We start from the raw sequence: 18199 nt of genomic DNA, 5'->3' as shown, positions 1-18199 counted from the left end.
TGCCTTAGCAAGTTTCAGCGCCTTAATGGCCCTCTGAATTTCCACCCCTGCACATCCGCGTTTAATACATCTCACTGCCCCTGGTCAAAACTTGGAAGCTGCAGGTCCTGAAAAAACGCAGCCCTCTGCACTGTGTTACAAGCCCCCCAATCATATAGAGTCTGGTAAAAACCCACAAAGCTCTGCTGGATATCCGGGAGCCCCATCAACGCAGTCCCATCCGGGGCCTGAATCTTAGAGATAAGTCGCTTACAGGCTTTCTGGTTAACCAAGGAGGCCAGCAGCTTCCCAGCTTTATTCCCCCATCGATGCAGGCGATATTTGTGCAGTCTCTAAGAGCTCTCTGGGCTACCAAAACATTAATTTGGCAACGCAGGTCCAAATACAAGGTCCTAGCCGCTGTTGAACCTGCTTTCGTCAGGTCCCCCTGCACCACTCTCAAGCAGAAAGCCAAGTCCACAAGTGCCTGGTCTTGAGCCCACCGCCTGAGAGCCATGTATTCCATAATTTTCCACCTCAAAACGGCCTTACTAGCTTCCTAAAATACTACATCGAAAACCTCTTGAGAGGAGTTTTCCAGAACATAAGTATCCCATTGCTGCACCAAAAAGAGGCAAAAGTCCTCATCTTCATACGGTGTGGGATTCATACGCCAACCTGCCAGTGACCTTTGAGAGACCCGGGGGTTGACCAACTCCGTGATCATCCGACTTCACACCATCTTCAATTACCACTGTTTTTACTCCAGGCAGCAAAGAAGGGGCTACTAATAAGTAGTCTAAGTGACTATGAAGTTTATGTACAGTAGAATAATAGGTAAAGTCGGCCTCATCTGGATACAGCGTCCGCCACAGGTCCACGAGGCCTAGTTGAGACACCATAAAGTTGACCCCTCTATGTACCCCCTCTCTCAACCTAGGTTTGGGAGGCTTGCAATCAATAAGGTGGTCAGCGGTAATATTGAAGTCTCCGCCTAAGACCAGCCTGAAAAAGGGGCAAGAGCTGCTACCAAAACAGAAAAGAATCTACGAGAGTAAACATTAGGGAGCAAAAGGCATATTTCTTCCCCAAACGCTCCCCAGCCCAAATCACATAATGGCCCTCAGCATCTTGAACCAGCTTCTGTAAGGTGCATGCGTGTTTTTTGTGAAAGAGAATTGTTGTCTACTATTATAGGAAGCAAAAGCCAGTTTGCCAACCCAGTCCCTCTTCAGCTTGGTATGTTCAACCACACTAAGGTGAGTTTCCTGCAGAAGTAGAATGTCAAGGTGCAATATCTTACAATAATGGAGCATCTTACTGCATTTAACAGGAGAGTGCAGACCATCTATGTTAAAGCTAGCAATTTTTACCGCACCCATGAGGATATGGCACATCCAATGCATACGCATAAAATGAAAACTTGTATGGGGCAGTGACACCAGCCTCCCAGCCGGGCCAGCACACCACCCACTCAGAGATCAGAAGAGGCCCCAACAGAATCCGGGCACCCTCATATTCCAGCTTGCGAGACCGTTTGAAAAGCTCAAGAAGCCGCACCTTCATGGCATAATTATGAAAGCGAGTCAGCACCGGCCGCAGCCAGCCACCATTATTTCCAGCTCTACGGGACCATACTCAATGAGCCCTTTCCACTACTACAGGCCCCATCTGGTCAGGTAAGCTCAGGTCTTTGGTAGCCAACGTTCCACCAACTGCGCCAGGTCAGTCAGGAACCGCTTCTGGGATCCCAATAATTCGAAAATTTTTCCGCCGGGTTCTGTTCTCCTGGTCGTCGACCTGGTCCAGCAGCTGGCTGACTCGGGCCTCCAAGGTGTCGATCCTGGCGTCCGAGGTCACCATGCAGTCTTCCTGCGCTGAGATATGATTACGTTCCTCCGCCTGATGAATTTGTGTGGCATGCCCAGCCAATACATCCTTCAGCTCCTCCATCGAGGTGTGCAGCTTGGCCAATTTGTCATCCAGCAGCTGGGAGAGGTTCCTCATGGACACCTGCAGCACATTGTCAGCCATGCGGTCGGCGGTCACCTCAGTCTGTGTCCCCGCCATTTTGCTAGATTGCACTACAGGGCTCTTGAGCACTCTGGGAGTTTTCAACGGCATCCCCCCTCTCCGTGATCCGGGAGAGTGCTAAAGGAGCTCAAAAAGGTCTGCCATGGCAATGGGTATCCCCACTGGGAGGGAAGGCGGACACAGGCTGGGATCATAAAAAGAGGGTAAGTTAGGAGAGTTGAGCGGAGCTCTGTGCCCAGGCATCCGCTCAGGTTCTAGCCATCACTTGACCCCCCCTCAATTACATATTGTAATTGCATCATTACCCCTCTAGCCCACATTATTTGTGTTTTTAGTACAAGAAAACAACAAATAATTCTGAGAGTATTACATTACTAATAAAGAAAATTATTTTCCAATAGGATCTAATACTGATCTTAAAATTAAACTTTTACTCTCTAAAACATAGGTGATAAACCAATTTGTTGACTACTCATCAAAGACCAAGAAGTCAATTAATATCATTGCTGTTCCTGTTAATTACACACTGTTACAATTGACTAACATCCCCAAAAATATATTCATGATCTTGGAGCTTAATTATAAACTTACAGGGAAATTTCATGTAATAAGTTGCCCCCAAGGCCAAAACCCTAGATTTCAATTGTAAAAAAGCTTTCCTCCTTAATTGTGTGGCTCTTGCCACATCAGAAAAGGAAAAATTAAGCTGAGCAGGAGTCCTCCACCCACAGTCTCACCAATAGAGGGTGCTGTTTCACTGTCACATTTTTCAATTGTGAGGGACAGGCAAGTTCTGCAGGACTCCAGGGAACATACCTGTCCTTAGCGACTGAAAATATTCCACCCCCTAGTGGTAGCAATGCAGCTGGAGGACACCTGCTCAGCTTAGAGGGAACAGTGGTTCTTAACTGTTAATTTTCTTTCTCTTAGACGCAGCAGATGAATCCAGAGACCAATGGGATAGCACACATCTACCAGCAGGCGGAGATAGAGAAATTGATTAACAGGTGGTCCCATTGGCTGGCACTCCTCCTGTATCTCCAGTATAGCTCCTTGCCCAAGCATCCGTAACCATCAATAGGCATAGCATGGAAAAAAAACTTCTTTCCCATAACAAATCTCAAAAGGCAATAATACAGAATACAAACCTCAATAATAACAAACTTTGAAAGTTGCAAAAGAAAAAACCGACAGACAATATCCAGAAAGGGTGGGGCTCTGGATTCATCTGCTGCGTCTAAGGGAAAGAAAATTAACAGGTAAGAACATAATTTTTCCTTCCCTAGCAACAGCAGCAGATGAATCCAGAGACCAATGGGATGTAGCAAAGCAATCCTCAATCTGGGTGGGAAACAAACGCCGCCTCCGCAACAACCAGAGCACTAAATGCATCCACCGCATGCCCTCACATCCAACCAGTAATGCTGAGATAAAGCACTTTCGGAAGACCAAGTAGCCACAAGACAAAACTCCTCCAAGGAAAAAACCTTGGGACCGAGTCCAAGAAGTAGCCATCACTCTGCAGAGCTGAAACCATGGCCACAAGAAATCCCATGTTCAACGGCACAAGGAGGAAATGAAGCCAAGTACCTGAAGATTGTTCTCCGGACAGGGCTTTCTAAGAGGTGTACAAATATACCATACTCCGTTTAGGAACTGAACTACAAGAAGCTGAGAAGTAATCGAAGAGCAATATACCTAGCCCTTGTAACAAGCTAAGAATGGCACTTGAAGCTGAAGGGAATTGCACGCTAAGCCCTCGGCAATACACCTGTGCCAAAAAGGAACTCTGGAAGGGTGCAAATGTTGAGAAGTATCCAAGAAAGGAAAAACCTCCAAAAGGAAGCAGAAGCCACAGGTGAAGACGTCTGTAGCGCCTGGATAAGAGAAGAAACAACCTGCTTCGCATAACCCTTACACGTCAGTCATGACTTCTCAAAAGCTAGGTCGTAATACCAAAGTAGTACGAATATCCATGTTGATCGAACCCTAGGTGAGCAAATCCGGAGATACCAGGAAACTTCTTAGTCCGGCTGTCGAAAGACTCATCAGATCCGTATAGCAAGGATGGCGCAGCCAAGCCAGAGATTCTACAAATACTGTGCCTGGAAAGCGAGCTTGAGATGGCAAATCCAAGCCATCATCAGCCAGGGGAAAACACTGAAAAAGAGAAACCAGAGGTGAGAAAGAAGCCACGCTGTTACCCCCTCTAACTTCCACTCCCTGTGCCCGCCGAAGAAGCTAGGAAGCATTGAATTGTGAGACGAGGCCATGAGGTCTAGGAGATCTCACGCCCATAAAAAGAGCTGGAAGGCCTGAGCCAAAATTCCCAATATCCAGGATGTAGAAGATTTCACTATTACTAACGTTTACACTTTCTAGAGCGTACACAGCGCTGTACATTGTAACATACAATAAATGGGCCATGCTCAGATTTCGTGGCGAAAAAGTCTATCCAAACTCTTTGCCTGACCCTTAAAATGATCTGCTAACAGAAGAGGAAGATGAGGGTCCACCCACTGAAGTAGAACAACAACTGTACCTGGCAACTGAGTACATCAACTACTGCCCAAGCTGTAGAGAAATACCCCCATCATAATACTGACTGAAAGGACCCTCAGCGGCATTCCGGAAGAATGGTCTGAAGCTCCAGAAAGGTAGCCTGACCATGCTCAAGAGTAGAAGAATGAACAAGTACTGAGTCGCTTCTTAAGACCAGACTCCTGGAGCTGAGGATGCAAGGCATCGAGCCCCCCAACCCGACAGCCCGGGATGTTTGGTGGCCATGAGCTAGTCCAGCAAAGACCGAGGCATGCCTTTGAAAAGAGAAATCTCGCTGAGCCACCAAATCATACAGAGCGATGCATGAGGAGCCTACCAAATAATTGGAGCCCTGAGATACCGGGAACCACCGGAACAAAAGCAACTGCTGTAGCGTTATAATGGGAAAGCAAGCCGAAGTTCCCAGTGGAGTCAGCAACATGGATCCTATAACCTGTACAGAATCCCATACTCGGTCATGGTGACCAAAGAAGAATGCAAACCTGAGACTGTGACCCATCACTCTAGTCTCTGGGAAGAAACACATTTCTCTCCTATATGAATAAAAACATCTCCCCGATATACCTATAAATAGTACAGGAGAAAAGAGCGCTGTGCAAATTCAAAGATTCACGTCCAAAGAACTGAGGAAAAGAAACCACCCTTTTCGTGTCAGTCAAATGGCCCGACTGACTGGAAGACATCCGAATCAAGCAGTCAGTCAAGAAGAAATTAGGTGAATCACCTGGTAGTGCCAAAACGGTACCACTGCCCACATTTTCTAAAATGTTCTTGAAGCCTTCGGTAGGTGAAATGGCATGTGCCAAAACCGAAAGCGCTGCTCAAAGAGAGGCAAGCAAACCTAGTGCTGATTCAGAGTCCATAGGGAAAATGTAAATATTCTCCCAGTTTTTCTACAGAAATGTGTAACTCTGAGAAACTAATTCAGCAGAATGGGATCCAGCCAGCCCAATGCCTCCGTCTTGGGCACCATGCAGTAAGTGGAACAACGTCCCTTAGTTCCCAAAGAACTACAAGAACTGTCCTGAGGACCAGTAACACTGAAAAGGGAAACACAAAACATAGAGACTCCAAGAACGAACTGGAAACCTGAAGAGGATGCAAAGTTGCAAGCATCCTGAAAAATCTTCCCAGCCCCCTGACCTGACATTATAGCATCTTCTCCCTCATGAGAAAGCCTGAAGAGTCATTGGAAGAAGTCAAGATCCCCTCAGAATGAAGTGCAGAAGGTCAGGTTGAGAACTGTAGGATCTGCAAGAAGATTCTCCTAGGAAAAATCAAGTTTCACAATGTAAAGAGGAATATACTGGAACCATGAAAACAGTACTAACTCCATGCATCATGAGCGAAATACGCATGTCCTTTAAAGTGAATACGTACTAGACTCAATCAAGATGCTGCATCTACCGCCCCGTGGAAAACAACAGCATCCTTACAGATATCAGACAAAGCTCACATCTCTAATGAGAGCTTCAGGAATGAGGCTAACAGCCACATAGCGCGTGATCCTCCGCAGGTTTGATAGAATAGGTAACTGGCTCCTGGTTAAAAGGAGCTGTACAGCCTTCCTGTCTGGTCGGGGGTCCTGTCTAGCATGTGCCATAAGAAAATGGCAACAGGAGAAACCAGCGTGATAAGCATGGAAATCTGAAGTCCAGGCCCCCTCAGAAATAGAGAAAGAGAGTCCTGACCGCAGGAAGATGCGCAGTGTCATTATGCCCATAGAGACAGCCCGAACTTGGAAACTGTTTGTACTACCTTTAGGCATATATATCCTGTGCCACTACTAGACACATGCAGCTCAGCACAGAGGCCCAAATAAGGACAGTTACCAACAGACAAAGGATCAATCTGCAGGGACCCCAAGAGAGACAATGAGATACCTGTGTGAAATACAGGGCACTATCTTACTGCTGATCTCACCGTGCCGTGAGTCGCCGTATGTCGCCCCAGTCCAGAGACAAACCGAGACTGGGTGACCTAGCACAGGTCAGAGTCTCTCTGGTAAACCCCTTGAATGCTAACCCGAGTCCGATTAAACAAGCAGCTTCCTTCAAGGGAGTACAGCAGGAACACAGACATAAGACATATAAATCTGCCCAAGCTTGTCCCAAAGCTGGTGAAACACATACAACTTGTCTGAACCGGAAAGGAGAGAAGCCCCAAAGTCAGCTGGAAACAAACTACCGGAACGCTGCAGCTCTCCCGCCATCGCCAGAGACCCAAGCACACGCCTGATTCTCACTGACACGTGGCCGCTGCATCAACGCTCCTAGAAACATAGTCGGATTCAAGCCCCGCAAAATTTACCCTGCCGTGACTTGCATAGAAAGAAAATCAGACTCGGGGAATAACCAGAAGAATGGTCCACAGCGCCGGAAAAAACATGTCCCATCTCATGTGCGCTGCTATAAACCGGCACCTGCACAATCAGCTGCACATGGCCGTGACACACACCGATGAAAGAGAGCCTCAGAATAAACAGGACTACTACTGCTACACTGAAACTCATCAATGAGAACAAGTGCGAGCATGAAATCGCACCGCTACTGCCGCGCTGTAACCAACAAGGAAACCAAGCGCATGCATGCAAAGGGCGGGAAGTCCCGGCTCCCTCTATGGATTTCTAGTTATAAAACCTAGCCTCAATAAAATATCCATTCCTTAAACATACGTTGACCGAACCCACATTACTAAGATTCCAAAACAGAACCTGAAGTTCAACCAACATTAAAAAACAGAGACATACTCACAAGCTTGTTGTTAGGGCCGGTTGAAGCCAGTTAGAGCTGGATGAGCAGCACTAACAGAGCAGAATGTAGCAACTGTGGTCTCTTTTTTTTTTTTTTTTTTAACAGAGAAGGGAAAGAAGAAAAAAATTGAGACCCAGTCAGACCCTCTAGCAATGGAGGAAGGATGAGGCAGGGACCTGGGGGGGCCCCAGGTATAACCCCTAAAGCCGGCACTGTTAAGCCAGACACCCCTGTCTCACTGAAGAGAAAATCTCAACAGAAGAAATAGTATTGCCAGCTCACTGAAGAGAAACCTCAACAGGAGAAACAAAATGGCAGTCTCACTGAAGAGAAACTTCAACAGGAGAAAATAAAGTTCCAGTCACAGCCAGAATTCAGGAGCTAGTTGAATAGCGACCATTTCCTGCTGGGAGATAGAGAATACTGGAGATACAGGAGGAGTGCCAGCCAATGGGACCACCTGTTAATCAGTTTCTCTATCTCCGCCTGCTGGTAGATGTGTGCTATCACATTGGTCTCTGGATTCATCTGCTGCTGTTGCTAGGGAAAATAAGAATTGTATCCCCACAAAATTTAACTGTCTTATTTTTAAAGTGTGTTCTCAAAATAAGTCCCTTGTCTGATTCATTACTACAAGTTAACAAGAGAGTAGACCTAGTAGAAATCGTATCTTTAGAGTCTTCCAAAAAAGCAGTAAGGTCAAATTGTACCGGTTCTAATTGGTCTACTCCTTGTTCTGGAATTAATTTCTTTTTCCTTTGAGGAATATAATAACAATTACTGATACTTATGGAGTCTGTGCCTAGTAACCCCAGTATTTCCTTAAAGTACTTACGTACTAATATCTCTGGTGTCAATAGATGAGTAATGGAGAAATTCACCAGGCGCAGATACCTAGCTCGATATTGATTTTCAATAGTTTCAAATTTAGAATTCCAGAGGGTAGGAGCTGTAATCGAGAAAATGTTTGAGCGCATTGTATTAATGAGAAGGAATGGTAAGGAGGTTTTGCGATGGAGTGAAGGGACCTTTGGGGGGTATATGGAATAAGAAATCTATTCAAGAAATCTGGGGAATTGGTGAATGGATTTTGAATGTTAGTAAAAGGATTTTATATGCTATTCTGTGTTCGATAGGAAGCTAGTGAGCCTTAATGAGTAGTGGTGTGACGTGGTCATATTTTTTAGCGTTGATTACTTTGATTGTGGTATTTTGCATGATCTACAAACGTTTTATTTCCTTTTGGGTTGTGCCTTTATAGAGGGAATTACAGTAATTCAGGTGCGAAATTATCAAGGCCCTTTAGAGCTACTCTTTGCCTTCTCTTGGGCTTCACTGGTTCCACACACCTGCGCTTCGCCTGATCACCCTCCAAAGTGGTATTCTTTTGCCAGAACAAGGAGTCCTCTGCAATCCTCCAGCCTTCAGAGTACCAGAAGAGGCTAAGCCCGAAGCTCCTGCTCTTCCCTCATGTGCCCCAAGGCACATGTACACTGCCGCTATTCAACCAACCAGACATCGTAAATCTGGCATGATATAGGTATCTCCATTACAGGAGTCCATCCTAAGTGATTCTGAGTGAAATTGAAGGGTTTTTTAAGCAGATGGAGGCTTTTAATCAAAATCGAGAAAACCCAAGATGGCTGCCGTGGCAACATGGTCACACTAAAAATGGCTTGGTAAAAACCCCTAAAGGGTCAAAAAATTCTGGGATGAGGTTTTTAGAGGTGAGGGACCTTAGACACAGCCCTAGAAATGCTTAAAATCAGCACATTCAGACACCCCCCTCCCCTTATTTTCCCATGGATTTCAATAGACAGTACTCACTGTCTGTCTGTGCTGGGCTAGTCTGCTGTTACCAAAACTGGAACTGGAGAAGACACTGCCTCAATCAGCAAACCAAGTCCAGTTGCTGGGATCTTCAGGCTTCCAGTTAGACAGAGCCTGACTGAGGTCTCAACCCTTGCAGACCCGTGCATGAATTGGGGTCAGGAACTTACATAACCGGCACTTGTAAAGCCCTGCTGGACCGATACAGAGGTCAAACAGCCTTGCACTCAACCACCTGATAAATCAGAATGCAAGCTAGCTTCAAGGGGAATGGACCCAAAGCTCCACAAGTCCAAATTCAGGCTAGATGGACAGGAACCCCGAGGATTGCCTTGACAGCTACAAACTACTTTCAAAGAATCTGCATCCTCTCCCAGGCAGAGCTGCCCTAGGATCACTGGAGACCTCTCCAGCACCAAAATCTTCGAACTCAAATAAAAAACTCAAAAATAATAAAAAGAGCAGATCAGAATCATACCTTCTCATCTCAACTCACTTGTAGAAGATAAAAACTGGAGAATGAAGCGGAGCAGAAGAATTACATTACATTAGTGATTTTTATTCCGCTATTACCTTGTGGTTCAAGGCAGATGTAAATTTATCCTTCTGCAATCAACTCGTGAGTATGGGAATATCACCTACTGTCAGGACTCATATGCCCTTTGCACCAGAAACAGCATGCCAAATTACTGGAATGATGAACATACTGCAAACCATAATAAACGAAAAATGCTAATAATGAATGGATACTACTTACCTAACATATAGATCTGCATGGTATTTCTTTCCATTTAAAACCCCTAATAAGGTTGGTATTTCATTATTTCTAAAATTCAATGTTGAGTCGTATACAGCAGAAACTACAAATAGAGAATATTATGGTCACTGTCAGGATAAGAACAAAAAAATCTGCAGGTAATTTTCAGGAACATATTTAAGACCCATTTTACAAAACCACGATAAATGTGCTGAAGCTCATAGAAATTGAATGAGCTTTGGTGCATTTGCAGTATTACTACTGTGGCTTTATAAAAGGGGCCCTTAATACTTGTTTATGTAAAAAAAAATTTTGTAGTAATTTTTATTGGTAAAGAAACAAACTGTTGCGACTACATTACAATTCAGCCAAAATATAAAAAAAACTCAACATGAAAAGCAATGAACACAGGAAGCACAAAAGATAAAGTATAAAGATTATCAGTTAGAACAAAACCAAAAAAAGAGCAAAACTATTGATATTTTGTATGTTATACTGTGACCTTACATCTCCATTAAAAAACTACACCAAACTCAGATATGGGAATACCATGCATAGTTATACAAGACCTTCCTATCTAATAGTTTAAAACCCAGCTACCATGTTTTCCTGAAAATAAGACCTACCCCAAAAATAAACCATAACATGATTTTAAAGATGCTCCTAATATAAGCCCTACCCCCAAAATAAGCTCTAGTTAAGATCGACCCCTGAAGCCACCCTGACACTCCTCGACTCACATCCGATACTAGTGCTGCCCAATTTGCCAATCATCTCTCCCAAGGTTCCACTCCATTACTTCCTCTTTCCTTTCTCTCCTTCCCCCCACGTGCAGCATCTTTCCTCGCCTCTCACCCATCCCCTTGTGCAGCAGCTCCGAGGCATCCAAAAACAACAGCAGTCCTTTGAACTGGCTGTTTCCCAGCTTTCCCCGCCGGGCCTTCCCTCTCCAGCGTCTTTCTTTCCCTCCCTCCCATCCCTTTGTGCAGCGGAACCCTACCAACCCTCCCACCATGAGACTGACATACCTCCACTCCGAAGCCTCCAAAACAGTGGTGGCGGCAGCGCTATGAACAGGTTGCTTCACAGCCTTCCCCAGCAGGGCTTCCCCCAACCACATCACTGATGACATCATCAGTGATACGGCAGAGGGAAGACCCCGGCGGTGAAGGTCGCGAAACAGCCCGTTTGGAGCTCTACCACCACCACTGCTTTGGAGGCTTTGAAGTGGAGGTATATCAGGCTCATGGTGGGGGAAGACTGCAAAGCAGCCCGTTCAAAGTTGTGCCACTGTTTTTGGAGGCCTCAGAACTGCTGCACAAGCGGATGGGTGAGAGGCGATGAAAGATGCTGCACATGGTGGGGGGGAGGGGGGGAGAAAGGAAAGAGGAAGAATTAGAGTGGAGGAGAGGAAGGGAGAGATGATTGTTGGAGCACAAATTAATATAAGACCCTGCCTTATTTTCAGGAAAACACGATACATGCCTGAATAGACCACACACCCATATTGGTTCCCAAATTTTTGGGAATTTAACCCATCACCTTCTTGATACTACTCTTGCATCATCATAGCATAGACTAAATTTAACCACAGAATCACATCAGACAGAAAATCAGTTATCCCAGGACAAGCAGGCAGCATATTCTCACATGTGGGTGATATCCATGGATTTTCTGTGCATATTACTTGTGTATGTTTTATGGCATCCCGTATTATATTTCTTTAATACTTGTATTATTTAATACTCATATTATACATTTGCCTACTAGCACTCCTCTCTGAGAAACCTTATTTTGACAGTTTTTTTCTCGGAGTTGTTGACTTTTTGATTATTTTTAGGTTTTTGGGACAATTTAGAAATGGCATTGAGGATGGCCAACTCCAACACTGAGGCTCCTCTTTGATGCCCTACACCAGGGCCATCAACCAGCTTTATGTTAGCTACTTCAGTGCTGCCGCCATCATGGGAATAGCGTAAGAGAGCAAAGAAGCACAAGCACTGTTTCCCCTCCACTACTGCTGCAACACAAGCATCTTCATCATCAAAAAGACAATGGATGGATACCTCTGTACATGCGCATTCTGTACTGAATGCCGTACAGGTGCAAGTTCCAGTATCTGTGCAGTAACGAGCACAATTTGTGCTATCTACCGCACAAACATTATCTTCACAGCAGCAAGCACCATTTCTGATGGCAGTATTTCAGATTTGGCTTCTCTGCCTGATCAGAGTTTGTCCTCTGCCAGTCTGTCCTTCTCCAAGTTTATCAGACAAATGGGGCAGATTCTCCCAATTAAAATTGAGTTTGAAACAGAATCTACTGCAGAATTCAGAGAGGCACTTGACTGCAAGAGTTGCCCATGAACTGCCTGAAGGTTCCTCTCTACAACCTCATGAACTGAGAATCCCCACTTTATGCACCAGTGGCTCCAAAGAGGTTGGAATCTCTTTACAAGTTGCAATCTGCCCCTGGCTTTGACAAACTACAGCTGCCACACCAGTCACTAGTAGTGGAATCTTTACAGCTCCAGAAACTAGCTAGTGCTCCCCCGGGCAGAGAGGGCGGTATGCTAGATAAATTTGGTCACAGGGTCTTCCAAGGCTTCATGAGCAACATACTAAATCTCACCTTTTATATGACCTTTTACTGAAGTTCTTTGTCCAGAGGATATCCACTTATGACAAGTACATATCCTCTAAACATCTCTCAGCTTATTGGCATCCCAAGCATGACCTCCTGGAAACCAGGAAATATATGGGACGCTCTATATATAATGCCTTTGATGTAGCCTCTCGCATCTCAGTGGTGTCCATCACTATGCGCAAAAAGGCTTGGCTCAGTTTCTCAGATCTGGATGCCAATGTTCAAGACCGTCTTTCCAACATACCCTGTATGGGTGATGACTTGTTTGGAGATCGTATAGAGGAGGCAACTGTATGACCACTCTGTCCTCCTTGAAAGCTCAACAATCTCAGCAGTCTAAGCTATTTTCAAACTCCTACAAACATTCCTCATACTATTCCAGAAATAAATACCATCAGTCTCCTGTGTCTAAGTGAACATCTAATCAAGATGCCCAAGGCAACATAAAACTTCTGCGCTTACTCAACCTAAGCAGCAACAGTCATTTTGACTCCTTCCTATAGACAGCTTAGCTGGTGTATCTCAGCCCTCACCTCAGACTCTCCCATTACCAACAGCACTGGACCTTCATAACATAAAATCAGTGGGTCCTTGAAGTAGTGAGTTGGGGCTATGCCTTTCATCTGCAGAAGAAACCACAGAATTACCCTACCATGGTATCTTTCTGCCAAACAGTAGATACTTTTTCGCTGTCTGTATCAGTGTCAACTATCATTGAAGCATCCAGGAAGCCTTCCACACAGCGCTGCTACCGCTTCAAGTGGATTCACTTTTCATTCTGGTGTAGTGTCAAATCTTTGGACCAAGTGACCTGTCATCTTTCATCCATACTGGATTATCTCCTACACCTGGACTACATTCTACATTCTGGACTAAAGACTAATTCAGTGAGAGTTCATCACACACCACTCGACAACAAGCCCTTAGCAATACATCCAATACACCTCTGAAACCTCCTCTAGCAGCTTAGGATCTTAATGTGGTGCTTTCCACACTCATGAAGCCTCCATTTGAACCACTGTCCACTTCATCTCTTAAGCACCCCAGTTGGAAAGTGGTCTTCCTCATTGCTCTCAATTCAGCATACTGTAGCAGATCCACCTTATACTACATTTTATCCTGATAAGGTGGTTCTTTGAACTCATCTAAAATTCCTCCCAAAAGTTATTTCAGAGTTTCATCTCAACCAGCCAATCAATCATCCAGTATATTTTCCAAAACCACATGCTCACCCTGGTGAGGAAGTGCTTCACACATTGGACTGCAAATGTGCTGTAGCTTGCTATTTGGATAGAATGAAGCCTCACAGAACTTCTACTCAGCTGTTCCTGTCATTTGACCCAACAAGCTGGGAACCCCTGTAACCAAGAGAACAATCTCCACATGGGAAGGAAGGCCACATCGTCTCTCCTCATTTCACCGGATCCTGCTCCCTGCCTGCTTCTTTGGGAGGAAGCCCTGCCTACTTTTAACTCGGGCTCCCTTCAGCCCTCTCTCAGCTCTATTAAGGGGTACAGAAGGCCACCGTGTGGTCCAGAAACCAGCACTGCCTTGCAGAGCAACAAAGCAGAGAAAGGAGTAAGGTTCCCTCTATCTTGTCCCTCCATCTTCTGCCCGACGCCACTCCAGATGCGAGGGTCAGGCCTGGCTCTGCCCACAGCAGAGTTCCAGCTCCTCTTCTGCCCTATTTGAGGGCAGCTGAAAAGTTTTTATTGCAGAACAGCAAGGCAGAGGAAGGCGGAGGTTCCCTCCATCTTCTCCCTCCCTCCTCCGCCCGACACCACTCCAGTCCCCCCTAGAACAAAAAAATAATCCTACCCATACCACAAAAAAAAAGAAAACCCAAAAGAAATACAACTCACTCCAAACTTCCTCACATACACACCAACCAACCCACACCTCTCAACTTCATAAAATGAAGATAACAAAACAGAAACAAATAGTCATTATCCTGTTACTACTCTTTATCCTAACAAACCGGAAAGCAAAACGAAACTATAACTCTCCAATTCCAGTTTTAGTAACAAGTAATAGAAACCACCACTCAGCAGGGAGATACAGTATAAACGTGGTTGACTGCTCCTCCTGCATGCACCACAGTATCCCCCAGACCTGGGGGAGAAGACCTATAAATGCCTCCCGAAACCATCCCAGGAACAAATTCACCCCCCAAGCACACAACCTCATCTACCCGAAAACTTAAAGTAACACTAAAACAGAATTTACATCAATAAAATGTGCATACATGATCCCTAAGCCCAAAAACTGAGATTATAAGGGACTGGATAGAAACAGAAAAACTAGGATGCCTCTTCCTCACAGAAACATGGCTAACCTTAGACACTGACCCCAGAATAACAGCACGCTTCTCCTTGTGACCTTGGGCAAGTCACTTAATCCTCCATAGCCCCAGATAGATTGTGAGCCCACCAGGACAGATAGGAAAAATGCTTGAGTACTTGATTGTATAACCGCTTAGATAATCTTGATAGGCAATATATAAAATCCTAATAAAATTTGAAAACTTAAAACTTGAATACAAATTCTACTGCACTCTATTCAAAGCCCTAAATGGAAACGGACCAATCTATCTGAGCAATCGCCTAATCAGGAAAAACACATCCAGACCAAGGAAAACTCATACACACTTTACCTATCCCCCATTCAAAGATATACAAAGCAAAAAAATATACGACGGACTATTAGCTAACAGAGCAGCGAAACTAGACCGCCACCTCTCCAATCTGCTGATTATAACGCCCAATTACAAAACATTCGGGAAAGAACTTAAAACTTTTCTATTCAAGAAATTTATCAAATGATCTAACTAAACCTGATCGACCCTCCACAGATCCCGACGCATACTACATCTATTAACCATGTATTCTCCCTTGGAAATGCCCAGGCCAACTCTTGTAAACCGCCTAGAACTGAAATGTATTGGCGGGATAGAAGACACCAATGTAATGTAATGTAATGTAATTATATCTCATTCTGCTATACTTGGACTAGTCTGATGCTAGAGAGTCATGCTACCACATATAAGGTGCAAGCAATAGCGACTTCAATAGCCCATCTATATTTCATTCCTATTAAGGACATCTGTAAAGGAGCCACCGGGTCCTCAGTTCATACATTCATGACCCACTACTGTTTGGAAAATATTTCCTCAAACTACACATGAAAAAGGACACCAGCTGGACATCGTAGCATACATAGAAACATACGGCAGATAAGGGCCATGGCCCATCAAGTCTGCCCACTCCAGTGACCCTCCCTATCTATCTTTGCGGATAGATCCCACTGTCTATCCCATCTGGCCTTAAAATCTGGCACACTGCTGGCCTCAATAACCTGAAGTGGAAGACTATTCCAGCGATCAACCACCCTTTCAGTGAAGAAGAACTTCCTAGTGTCACTGTACAGCTTCCCGCCCCTGATTTTCCACGAATGCCCCCTTGTTGCCGCGGGACCCTTGAAGAAGAAGATGTCTTCTTCCACCTCGATGCGGCCCGTGAGATACTTGAATGTCTCGATCATATCTCCCTTCTCTCGACGTTCCTCGAGTGAGTAGAGCTGCAATTTCCCTAACCACTCCTCGTACGGGAGCTCCTTGAGTCCCGAGACCATCCTGGTGGCCATTCTCTGGACCGATTCCAGTCTCAGCACATCTTTGCGGTAATGCGGCCTCCAGAATTGCACACAGTACTCCAGGTGCGGTCTCACCATGGATCTATACAGTGGCATAATGACTTCAGGTTTACGGCTGACGAAACTCCTGCGTATGCAACCTATGATTTGCCTTGCTTTGGATGAAGCTTGCTCCACTTGGTTTGCAGACTTCATGTCTTCCCTGACAATCACCCCTAAGTCTCTTTCTGCTTCAGTTCTTGTCAGAATCTCACCATTTAGGGTGTAAATCTTGCATGGATTTTGGTTTCCCAGGTGCATGACTTTGCATTTTTTGGCACTGAAGTTGAGTTGCCAGGACCTAGACCAGTGCTCCAGCAGAAGTAAGTCATGCACCATATCGTCTGCCATTGCTTTTTTGTCTGTTGTGCTTTTGCTCACTACATTGCTCAGTTTGGCATCATCGGCGAATAATGTTATTCTACCTCGGAGCCCTTCTGTCAAGTCTCTTATATAGATGTTGAACAAGATCGGGCCCAGGACGGAGCCTTGTGGCACTCCACTTATCACCTCCGACATTTCGGAGGGGGTGCCATTCACCACCACCCTCTGAAGCCTACCCCCAAGCCAGTTCCCAACCCATTTGGTTAATGTGTCGCCTAAACCTAAAGAACTCATCTTGCTCAGTAACCTGCGGTGTGGCACGCTATCAAATGCTTTGCTGAAATCCAGGTAGACGATGTCCAGGGACTCGCCAACATCCAGCTTCCTCGTCACCCAGTCAAAGAAGCTGATCAGATTGGATTGGCAGGATCTCCCCTTAGTGAATCCATGTTGGCGGGGATCCTGTAGATTCTCCTCGTCCATGATCTTATCCAATTGGCGTTTGATTAGGGTTTCCATTAGTTTGCTCACTATTGAAGTGAGACTCACTGGTCTGTAGTTTGCCATCTCTATTCTGGAGCCTAACAGACCTCACACCCAGAAATTCAAACCTTAAACGGAAAATAGTACCGTTCCCTTTGGTCTGATCACTACACCTACTCATTTGAAATCAATTGGTCCTGTAACAAACACACTCCGACTACTCAACAGACTACCTTCCACTCATGCAAACATATAGATTCCACAGTATTCTGGACTAAAACAGACACCATAATCCAACATTACACATCTAAAGACTTAATCTCAAAATGGAACCTGCTAAGTAGGGCCACCCTAGACGAACTAGCCCCAGAAAAACCTAAAACCAAAATTCACAGGAAATCAAACAAATGGTTCGACAACGAACTTCTCCAACTCAAAAGACAATGCAGACAACTAGAAAGAAAATGGAGAAAAAGCGACCAAGAATCCACAAAAACAGCATGGATAACAACAAACCGAAAGTACAAACAAAAACTGAAAGAAAAAAGAAGGGCATACTACTCGAAACAAATTGGAGATGGACCCCAAGACTCAAAAAAGCTATTCCAGCTACTAAAAGTCCTCACAAACACAACACCATACATAGAGAACAACAATTCGCCCCCACCTACAGCCACCCTCTTAGCTACCTACTTCAAAAACAAAATCGCAAATATCAGAGCCTCTTTCAGCGGAACACCCTCACACATAGAGACATCATTTTTACCAACAGAAAAAGAATCAGTTGTAGCAGATAGAACCTGGTCCCATTTCTCACCTATAAAATGGGCAGAGTTCAACAATCTTTATAATAAATACAGCCATGCAGCCTGTGACCTCAACCATTGCCCTCCATACCTACTGAAAAACTCAAGCATATTATTCCGATCCCTACTTCTACAATGGATATACTCATCATTACTAGAGGGTTACTTCCCACAAGAAATCAGCGAAATCATAATAACTCCGATATTAATGGATCCTAAAGGAGCAAAAGACCAACCTTCCAATTACAGACCCATTGCCTCAATCCCATTGTACATCAAGCTGATGGAAGGTCTCGTATCAAAAACTTTAGCCTCACAACATACTCCACCCCACA

General features: G+C 44.9%; 1 protein-coding gene across 3 annotated transcripts in view; it reads right to left on the bottom strand.

Moving 5' to 3' along the window:
• The window catches only part of AGPAT4 (1-acylglycerol-3-phosphate O-acyltransferase 4), a 245138-nt gene that overhangs the window by 71658 nt on the left and 155281 nt on the right, over window positions 1-18199 (bottom strand). For all 3 annotated transcript variants that reach the window (XM_033939936.1, XM_033939938.1, XM_033939937.1), the window contains one exon: window positions 9916-10018. In XM_033939936.1, coding sequence (XP_033795827.1) covers window positions 9916-10018 — 103 coding nt within the window. The remainder of the gene's footprint in view (window positions 1-9915; window positions 10019-18199) is intronic.

The sequence above is a fragment of the Geotrypetes seraphini genome, chromosome 3, assembly GCF_902459505.1.
Source record: "Geotrypetes seraphini chromosome 3, aGeoSer1.1, whole genome shotgun sequence".
In the NCBI taxonomy this organism is placed as follows: domain Eukaryota; kingdom Metazoa; phylum Chordata; class Amphibia; order Gymnophiona; family Dermophiidae; genus Geotrypetes; species Geotrypetes seraphini.
This window is presented reverse-complemented; position numbering and strand designations above follow the sequence as displayed.